Source organism: Micropterus salmoides, unplaced genomic scaffold, assembly GCF_014851395.1.
Source record: "Micropterus salmoides isolate LMB-PRFRI ecotype aquatic unplaced genomic scaffold, ASM1485139v1 Ms_hic_scaffold_1788, whole genome shotgun sequence".
Lineage (NCBI taxonomy): Eukaryota > Metazoa > Chordata > Actinopteri > Centrarchiformes > Centrarchidae > Micropterus > Micropterus salmoides.
Window position 1 is genome coordinate 1 of NW_024040915.1, and position 9,929 is coordinate 9,929.

General features: G+C 39.4%; 1 protein-coding gene across 2 annotated transcripts; it reads left to right on the top strand.

Moving 5' to 3' along the window:
- Positions 1 to 2,021: 2,021 nt before the first annotated feature.
- tbc1d17 (TBC1 domain family, member 17) lies at positions 2,022 to 9,651 on the top strand (the record flags this gene model as incomplete). Of its 2 annotated transcripts, XM_038726051.1 has the most annotated exon segments (17): positions 2,022 to 2,117; positions 2,218 to 2,295; positions 2,377 to 2,488; positions 2,577 to 2,760; positions 3,161 to 3,272; positions 3,629 to 3,799; positions 3,905 to 4,030; positions 4,846 to 4,949; positions 5,442 to 5,536; positions 5,644 to 5,760; positions 6,232 to 6,332; positions 6,846 to 6,945; positions 7,356 to 7,453; positions 7,785 to 7,901; positions 8,014 to 8,100; positions 8,777 to 8,986; positions 9,017 to 9,651. In XM_038726051.1, coding segments are annotated over 16 exon segments (1,860 nt in total), but the record flags the coding sequence as incomplete, so codon positions are not given.
- Between the last annotated feature and the right edge of the window lie 278 nt (positions 9,652 to 9,929).

The following is a 9,929-nucleotide window of genomic DNA, read 5'->3' on the forward strand; positions in this document are numbered from 1 at the left end:
GTTACACTGTTAGCTACATGTTGTCATCTGGTTGGATATAAGATGTCGGACTGTGCTGTGTATCTACTACCACAACTACTTATAAACTTGCCAGAAAACTCAGTCGATACTAGACCATCATAGCAAAGTCTAAACAAGTTTCCCTGTATGGCTGGTTCGCCTTCACCGACTGACCTGACAGAGATCATGTGATGCGCTTCTGTCATTAACTAGCTAACTTATTTGATGAGGCACTTTAGGCCTAGGTGTATTATTTTGTTATAACCAGTTGTGTTACAGTTCATGCAGTGATGTTAAGGTGACCTAATTTAATTTTAGATAAAGTAAAACAATCATTCAAACACAAGCCAGAGTCAGTCTGACCAGAATCAATCCCAAAATATATAGTTTTTGAAGATCTCATCTGTGGGAAATTAAACAGGGCATTTTCACTAATGTGTTTACTTTAATGGAAGAAAAATAGATAGATACTTGATTGTCATTGTATATAAATAATAATAAATATCTTTATTTATAGATCACTTTTAAAAGCGCAAAGACTTTCACGAGAGCAAAGACAATAAAACACATCAAACAAATATAAAAAGATACACTGTAAAAGAAGGAAGAAACTTAAGAAATGAAAATACAGTTCAAAAGGAAAATAAATAAATAAAATCAAACTACAATCAGGAAAGGCTCTCTCATAAAAGTAGATTTTAAGAAGGGATTTAAAAGAGTTCACTGACTCAGTTGCCCTGATTTCTGAAATACATTACGAAATGCAGTTTAGACCAAACCATTGAACTTAGCAGCTTTTAAACAAGTGCATATAAATAAGCAATAAAAGGATAGGTTAAAAGAAATAAATGAAGCAATAAAACAGGCATTAAAATGCATAATAATAGCATTATAAAAAGAATAAAAGAGACTATAACATAAATAGTTGGTTTTATATTGAAGCCTAGAATATAAATATATTATAATAAAAATATAATAATAATTAGTAATTTAGCTGAGGCTTTTATCCAACACAACTTACAATTGCTTTATATGTCAGAGGTTGCATGCCTCTGGAGCAACTAGAGGTTAATGCTGCATTTCAGGCAACTCGGAAACGGGAAATTCTCAATCTCCAAATAGAAAAGTACAGTGGAACGCCACTTGAAGTCGGATTTCCTACTTGTGAACTCGGAGAAAAAATATGTACCCCGACTTAACGAGTAGCAGCTGAATGACGTCACACAACAATGGCAGCTCCCATGGAAGCATACATTGTAAACGGTAAACCATATACTAAATGCCAAAGTTAAGTATTAAATTAAAATAATACATACTAGTATCAAATAGTTCTGCATGTAAATTGATGTAGAAATATTTTGTCAGTGTTATAGGGAGCTAGTTACAGTAAACAATCTCTGAAAGTCATCTTCTCTACCCGAACGTTGCTCAGGAAAATGTCAAAAATGCCCAGAAATGTGAAAACATGACTTTTGAGGATTACCAACTGATGTAGCCAGAAGGCTACACAGTTAACGAGCAACATATATGTATCACTTGTTTTCAATAAAATGGCCATCCTTTTAATTAACACCAAGTGCACTGCTGAGGTTTTAACTGTGCATAAACGTGCCAAAGAAACATAGGTTTGTCACGGTCAGCCATGTTTATGATCATTTGGCGTCATGCACCACCATGCAACTGAAAAGCTTTGAGGTTGGAAGTCGGATATTTCAACTTGGAAATTTCCCAGTTCTGACCGGTCTGGAATGCTGCATGTGTCTTGCTCATTGGTGGATATGTCACAATGGAAATTAAACCCATGTCTCTCACACCAAAAGCATGTGTGTTATCCACTCCCCAAATATGACTTGCAAAAGTAATTATTACTAGCTGATGAAAATGTCAATAACCCATTACCATACAGTTACCAAGCATGTTCCAATGACTGGAATCTGGCACAACCTGAAGTGAGCCACCCCTTTATTTCATTTTGTAAATTTTTTTCCAACATTTGCATTTCTTATTTTCTTTCTCCTCAGCTGATCTTTGAGAAGGAGGGGGTGTACCTCCACACAAATGCCAAGAGGAGTAACCAGGACACAACCATCCCGGGGTTCATCCGCATTGTGGAGCGGGTAAGCAAATTTGTGATGCAATAATGTTGAGATGAGCAAATAATAAAAAAAAATAAACAAAATAGAAACACTGGGATTATAAACCATGCATTTGTTTCAGGCCGGGTTGCCAGCTTTAGAGTGGAGCCCACTGGAGGATGAGGGTCGCAGTGCCCCTGCTGTACTCTACACCAAAAAGGTTGGTAATCATCTCATCTTAATATGAGTAATTATTTCTATCTCAAATATAATTCCCATCAACTCACTTCTTACCAATTAGGATGGAGAAGGAGGGGAGGAGGATACAAATTTTGACCCAGGTTATGAGCCAGACTGGGCAGTAATCAGCACAGTGAAGAAAGATCGAGAACATGTCCCAGTCAGAGATTCAGGTGCAGTTTACACTTCTGTAACTTTGGGCAAACAGTTACGTTAAGACAGGAATGTGTGAAACTAAATATCTTCTTGTTTTGCCTGCAGGTCAGTGGTCGTTCTCTTTGCCACTCTCAGAGTTATACTCTCTTCGGAGGGCTCGGTTCTCCTTGGGTAGAAACTTCCTGGTGCTGACTAGTAGAGGGGGACACCCACTGCCTCCTCTGCACTTCCACCGAGGAGGAACCAGGGAGCTGCTTAGGGCCCTGAGTCGTTACATCATCCTGGACCAGTAAGTGTCCTCATCCTAGGATAAGATAAGGTATAACTTTATTATTCCCCCGTAGAGGAAATTTAGGTTGACATAGCAGCGCAGAGGAATGTAAAAGAACAGATGCAGTAATGTAGAATCAGTAACATTCAACGTAGATGCTTAAATTTATATACACTGTATACACACTATATACGATTGATATTGATATACAATTAACTTTCTACATAGATACAATCTATATATGATAATTATTTACAACGGTTTTTTAACCAGATCCTGATTCTATCAGCAGTTTGTCTTGTTGTTACTGTAAGTGTGTTAGACTTCATGTCATGACAGAGTTTCAGACAGAGCTGTTTTTATTGACAAATCACATGAGTGGAGATAAACATCACATGGTTTCTGTTGTTATCATCAGGTCACCGGTTGATGGGCGGCTCTTTCTTGCCTACCCTCATGACTCAGGTGCTCTCTCTCAGTCCTTCGATAAGCTGCATCTGCTTGATGACGGAGGCTCGGATCTGGTTTCGGTAATTTGTTTTTATTTGTTATTACAAGAGAGAAAACATATACCCTGGTAATGTGAAGCTGCATTAGAGCACATAGATCATAAAAGCTTTATTATCAGCTTGCTGTTTAATACCGGCGAGTCCTCAAGTCACACTTCACCCCGTACTCTGTTTTGGATTAAAAACTTACAGCCTCTGAAGTTCTCACCTCTAACCTCCACTCACACTCAAATCTTTAGCCACTCAATAATGTGAAGCGTGAAGCACGTGACTGAAATGTCAGAGCAGATAAACGAGATTTATTGACGAGAATATTGTTGCCATTCTCACTCAGAGTATAAAAAAGTCTGCTCTTGTTTGTTATTCTGCCTGAACAGAGATTTATCCATGACCCATATGCCACTACATTTGGTGGATTCTCCAAAGTCACCAATTTCTTCAAGGCGGCACTACGACCTCCAGATTCCCAGGTCTACTCGCGTAATCCTCAGGATCCTAGCTTGCCACCCCAGTCCGATGAAGAGCCCGGATTCGAACTCATCAACTGTGTAAGAGAAGGAAACAAAAAGAACAATTCAGAGCCTACAGGCGTGTCTAATGCATAGAGATGACAGCTTGTTATAATGTTAAGAGGCATGTATCTTTCCATTAAGGGGTTAGAGCTTGGTCCCAGACCAGACGTAACCAGAGGTAAACCTCTTGACAAATGGGAGGAGTTTCTGGACCCAGAGGGTCGGGTGAAGAACCCAGAGAGGATCAAAGAGCTGGTGTTCAGAGGGGTAAGACCGTGAATACAATATAAACACTGTATGTCCTATCTGGAAGACACACCTTGTTTACCTTTCTTAGGGGGCTTACACACCTACCTCGGGCCATGGTCCAGACCAAACAGATGAAATTTGGTCCGACCAAAAGAGGTGGGCTCGGTCCGGAACCATGGTTCCGTTCATTTCTAGTGTGAAAGCATTTTTTGGATGGTTCAGACTTTCAGACTATTTACAGGAAGTTCGGCGGTCGACGTGCAAACCGGAAACAAACAAATGCGCGGATAAAAGCATTGAAATAAGGACATGATTATAAATCTCCCGTGAGAGATCATCTTTTCAAACACACAGCCTCTATAGAAGCACACTGCCACATACATCTTTGGTTTCTCCTGAAACGGAGGTGCAGAAGGATTGCTTGCTATCGACGTTATAATGTTCACACAACGAGGACGTTTAATTGCGAATATAGTTGGTGCTGCTGGTAGTAATACCATAATAATAATATAGTGGCAAATATGGATGTTCATTTTTTATTCATTCATTCTTGTCAAAGACACCCGCTGAACTGTTTAATAAACCAATCAATGTCAAGTACAGGGAGACGCAGCCCACATAGATGATGACGACAGGACGCAGGTCTGTCATGTGAAGTCCTTCAGTGTGGTCGCAGAATTGCAGTGTGAAACCAAACCAAAACTAACCGAATGTATCCAAATGTGTCAAAACATGAACTTTGGTTCGGACCTTGGTGCAGACTTTCGGGTGTGAAAGCCCCCTTATTATGTACCCAGATGCGCATGTTTTCATAGCATTCTTGACCATTGCAGGGCATCACACCATCCCTGAGGAAGGAGATATGGAAGTTCCTCTTGGGCTTTTATCCGTGGAACAGCACCGCCAAGGAAAGAGAGGACATTCTGCGGGTCAAAACGTCAGTGTTTTTATCTCTGCGAATGCCCTCCTACTTCTTTTTGATGGTTGAAGGAATAGTTTAACATTTTAGTAAATGCTCTCTCTCTTGTTTTTTTACCCAGAGTTAGATGAGAAGATCAATACACTCATGTCTGTATGGAAGATAAGAAGCTTCCAGTCGCTGCTTAGCTTACATTCCTTGGTTCTTGTTGTCAGCATGAGGTTGAAAGCGAAGTAATAGTCCCGCTCAAACCTCCCATAAATAAACAAGCTATAACACGTTCAACAGCAGTCTTTTGAGGTGTTTGTGGATGGAGCCATGCAGTCTGCAGTGTTTGTGCTAAGCTAAGCTAACTGGCTGCTGGTTGTAGCTTATTTAATGTACAAATATGAGCGTTGTATCAAGCTTCTCATTTAACTCCCAGCATTAAAGCAAATAAAAGTATTTCCCAAAAAATCAGACTGTCCTTTTAAGGTTTGGGGCCACTTTAACCTCTTTCTGTGTCTGCAGGGATGAGTACTTCAGAATGAAGGTGCAGTGGAAGTCCGTCAGCGAAGAGCAGGAGATGAGGAACTCTCTCCTCAGAGGATACAGAAGCCTGATAGGTCAGTGCTGCAATCTGTCAAACAGGAGATCTGTTCATTGTATCAGTCAGCTGCCTGTGAGCTGAAATAGATGCTGAAGTTGAACCGTCTTTGTTCTGTTGTGACAGAGAGAGACGTCAACAGGACAGACAGACAAAATACATTCTTCTCTGGGAACGACAATCCAGGACTGACTCTGCTTCATGATGTGCTGATGACATACTGCATGTACAACTTTGATCTTGGTATGTGCAGCCACACTTAAAAAAACACTGAACTCCCTTTTAATAATCTTAATAATCTTAAAAAATCCCAATGACAGCTCTTTTTTTTCTCATCTTATCTTTTGACAATAAGCAGGTTATCCACCCACAATGCTTTACAAACACATTTACATTACATTCATTCATTTAGCTGACTCTTTTATTCAAAGCAACTTAAAATTGCTGTATGTCAGACGTCGCACGCCTCTGGAGCAACTAGGGGTTAAGTGTCTTGCTCAGGGACACAGTGGTGGATGTGTCTTATCCACTGCTCCATCACCACACAATAAGTAGAAGTAAATTTAAATGTATTTATATCAGGAGACATTTTTCATTACCTGTAGTGAAACTCTTAACTTTAACACATTACAGTTTAGATTAAAGGGATATTTTAGATGATCTGAGTTGCTAAGGATCATTCTGTCACCCTGACATTGTCATCCATCTGTACAGGTTATGTCCAGGGGATGAGTGATCTCCTTTCTCCCCTCCTGTTCGTCACCCAGAACGAGGTGGAGTCCTTCTGGTGTCTGACAGGCTTCATGGAGCTGGTGGTCAGTAGAAATGTCTCTCTTCCTCAGAATCAGTCACAAACCTGTGACCTTTAGATTTTGAGTCAAAGCTAGATTATTTTTGGTTGTTCCTGTACTTTAATTGATTAGAAGCATCAGAGGCTGCTCAGATGATTTACTCTGGATAGGAACAGAATGCAGTTCTGACGAGCTCAACAGCAACACAAACAGCAAGTTTCACTCAAAGCTCAAATCCAAACCTTATTGTTGCTGCTTAGTGTTGTGAGTTAAATGATTCCTGTGTGGTGACTTAATGCTTCATCAGCAGTTCTGATTTAAATTAAAACAATAAGCTCACACGATTACATTTACAGCAGTTTTATTGTGGTTTTTAATATCTTTCAGTTTGGTCTTTGTTAAAATTTCAAACTGAATAGGTCATTTAAATAGCAAATTCTTTTTTAAAGTTGAAGAAGTGTTCAAGTTTCCATGTGGAAAGCAATGGACTTGAGGTTACTGAGTGACTTAACAAGTCTTACCTCTTTCCCTCTACAGCACCAGAACTTTGAAGAGTCTCAGGAGGCCATGAAGCAGCAGCTCCTTCAGCTCAGTATCCTGCTTAAGGCTCTGGACCCGGAGCTGTGTGACTTTCTGGGTTCGTCAGCTAATACTCATCAATTTAAATACACCAAGTCCCGAGGCAAAACTGGGCACACAAGTTATTAAAATAATGCAACAAAAAGTAGGGCAGAAACAAGAATAAAGCAAATGAGAAGCTTTCAATACATAATGCAACCTCTGGGTTATCCATTAGAATGTATTCAATATTATGTATGAAAGTATACACATTTATCTGCACATGGGGTGCACACCATTTTGCTATGCATAAGCATGAGCATATATGCTAAATAAAGGAAGTGATGAACTGAAATTCATGAATTTCCAGGACACAGGGTGTATAAAATGTGCTTAAGATGTAACTGTTGATATTACTCATTTACAAGGAGCTCATTCTTCTGTTAAGTTCACTAAATTGAAATAAAACATGTTTCTTTCATCCGTCAGACTCTCAGGACAGTGGCTCTCTTTGCTTCTGTTTCCGCTGGCTGCTCATCTGGTTCAAGAGAGAGTTTTCCTTCGAGGACATCCTCATCATGTGGGAGGTGAGTGATATTCATTAACCTTTTTATACTGTAATACCTAAACAGCTAAAGTGCAACAGTCAGCCTCTCTTCACTCCTTGATACCTTGATGGTGTTGACTCACTATTGAGGTATTAACATCACTTCATGTTAAAACTGGCATTTATTGAGGTATTGTTTTTTTTTAAAAAGAAGTACATGTTATTGTGATATTTCAAACTTAGCTGCGACAGGTCTGTATAAGTTTGGATAACATACTATTGAAAACACACTCTATTATAATGTTATATCTTATCTATCAAAATTATTTTACAACATGTACTGCTTTGTAACATCCTTTTCTCCTCCCAAGGTCCTCTGGTCTCGTCTTCCATGTGACAACTTCCACCTTCTGATTGCTTGTTCAATCCTGGAGTCCCAGAGAGGCGAGCTGATTGGCTCCGACCACGACTTTAATACTATTCTGAAGGTGTGTGTGTGTGTGTGTTAGAGAGAGAGAGAGAGAGGAATTGAGCTACTTTGTCTATTACTTCACACTCTTTCATCTGTGAACCTCTTTCCACATTTTGAATTCTCTTCAGCACATTAACGAGTTGACGATGAAGTTGGACCTGCAGAGTGTTCTGAGTGGAGCAGAGGCCATCTACCTGCAGTTCATTCAGTCCAAGGTGAGAGGTGCTTCTTGGGCCAGTTCGATCCAGCATTGAGTCAGAGAACCTCAGTCCAGATTTGATCTTGCAGTTGTGGTTATAATGGAGAGCAAAGTTGAGTTTTTGCATGCAAACGTTACTTTTTGTTTTCGTATTTACTCATTTGTTAAACATTGTACAATGTATTTGGAAAACTTTGTACAAGGTGTGCTGTAATTGATATTTCACATTTTTATTTTGATATTTTTTTACTAGTGCTCCACAGTAATAATAATCTATCATGCGTATTTCTATGTCTTTGATTTATTGTAATTCTTATTATATGCTGTTTATCTTGTTTTGCTCTGTCCATCAGTTTGCTACTGCAGAGATCAAAATCCACCCCAGAGTTGATTTCAGCTTTTAAGTTTTTGATCATATAAAAATCCTCCGACAGTTGTAATTTTTGAAATCCATTGGCATCTTTTTTTAAAGATTTACACCTCTCGTTAGTTATATACCTCACTAGTGTTCTATAAGTGGATCAGCTGCATTTCAGACACAAAGTCAGGGACAGGAATATCTGCTACTTTTTCCACATAGTACAACTAAACTGTTATCAGAAATTGTATTAGCACAAATAAGGATGGAATACAGATTCTCAGGTGATGGAAGCACTTCATTACTTTCTTCTTTCCTCCGCTGCCCTCCCCAGGAGCTTCCCCTCCGGGTGCAGCAGGTTCTGGGTCTCTACATCCCCTCCAGCTCTGAAGAGAACAGCCCAGACTCTCAGGCCAGCGAGACACAACGCCTCATCAGTCAACCCCAGGCAGGAGCTGCTTCATGTAACACAGCACACTGTCCCACCTATCCTTAAATCTGCAGGTCAGCTGGTGGAGTGACAGTAACTACGAAATTAATGGAGGATATTTATATATACAAAAAAATATATAAGTATATATATATATACTGTATATGATCCAATGAGAAGGTATGAAGAGTGATTGGTGAAGACTGTTGTTTCTGTTTGTCAAAGGTAGGGGGCGTTGTTGAGGCTTTTTTCTTTTAATGTACCCATGGAAGTTACAAGTCAAGATGTTGAAACACTATAGCCAAACTTGCAGTGCTGTTTTTTTGATTTGTGTATGTTGTCTTCCTCCTTTTCCACGACGGCTTGTCGCTTGTTTACATGTCCTGTGTCTCTGCTGCAGAGTACTGCCATCCTTTCTACTCTCCATCCTCCTTTTGATGCTGCTGTTTTACCTCTTTTCACAAGTTATTTAATAATTGTAGTCATCTCTGCTTGTCACTTGAGTTATAGTCTACTCTCAGTGCATTTCGTTATGTTTGGTTTAGATTTCCCTAGCGTCCCCTCGCCCCTGTTCCTAAAAAAGGGAAGAAGATAACGATAAACTCACTGGCAGCGCCTTGTCAGTACTGTTTGATGCCATTCCAGCCCTATGCAAAGTTTTTGCATGCCTTATAGTTTTCACAAGTGACACGGTAGTATCTTAAGCCTTGTAATTATCTGTATAATGTCATATCCGCTGATTATTACCAAATAAATGGTTGAATCTTAACAAAGCAGGATATATAAACGTTATATTTTTTATTTATTATTACTTAACTGTCTGTCTCTTTCAAAAGGTCTGCCCACAGCCAGGATCTGACTTTTACAAGGACATTGCATAGACCAGTGCCACATAACATTTAAAAACACCATTTTACCCTCATTGAACAAAATATTAGAAACACCTCTCTGTATAAAGTAGTACAATTCAACAGCACCACAAGCTGCAGCCTCGACACACAAAGGAAGTATTTATTGTAGGGCTGTTGTATTAAACTGCATTAGTTTAAGCTAGGTG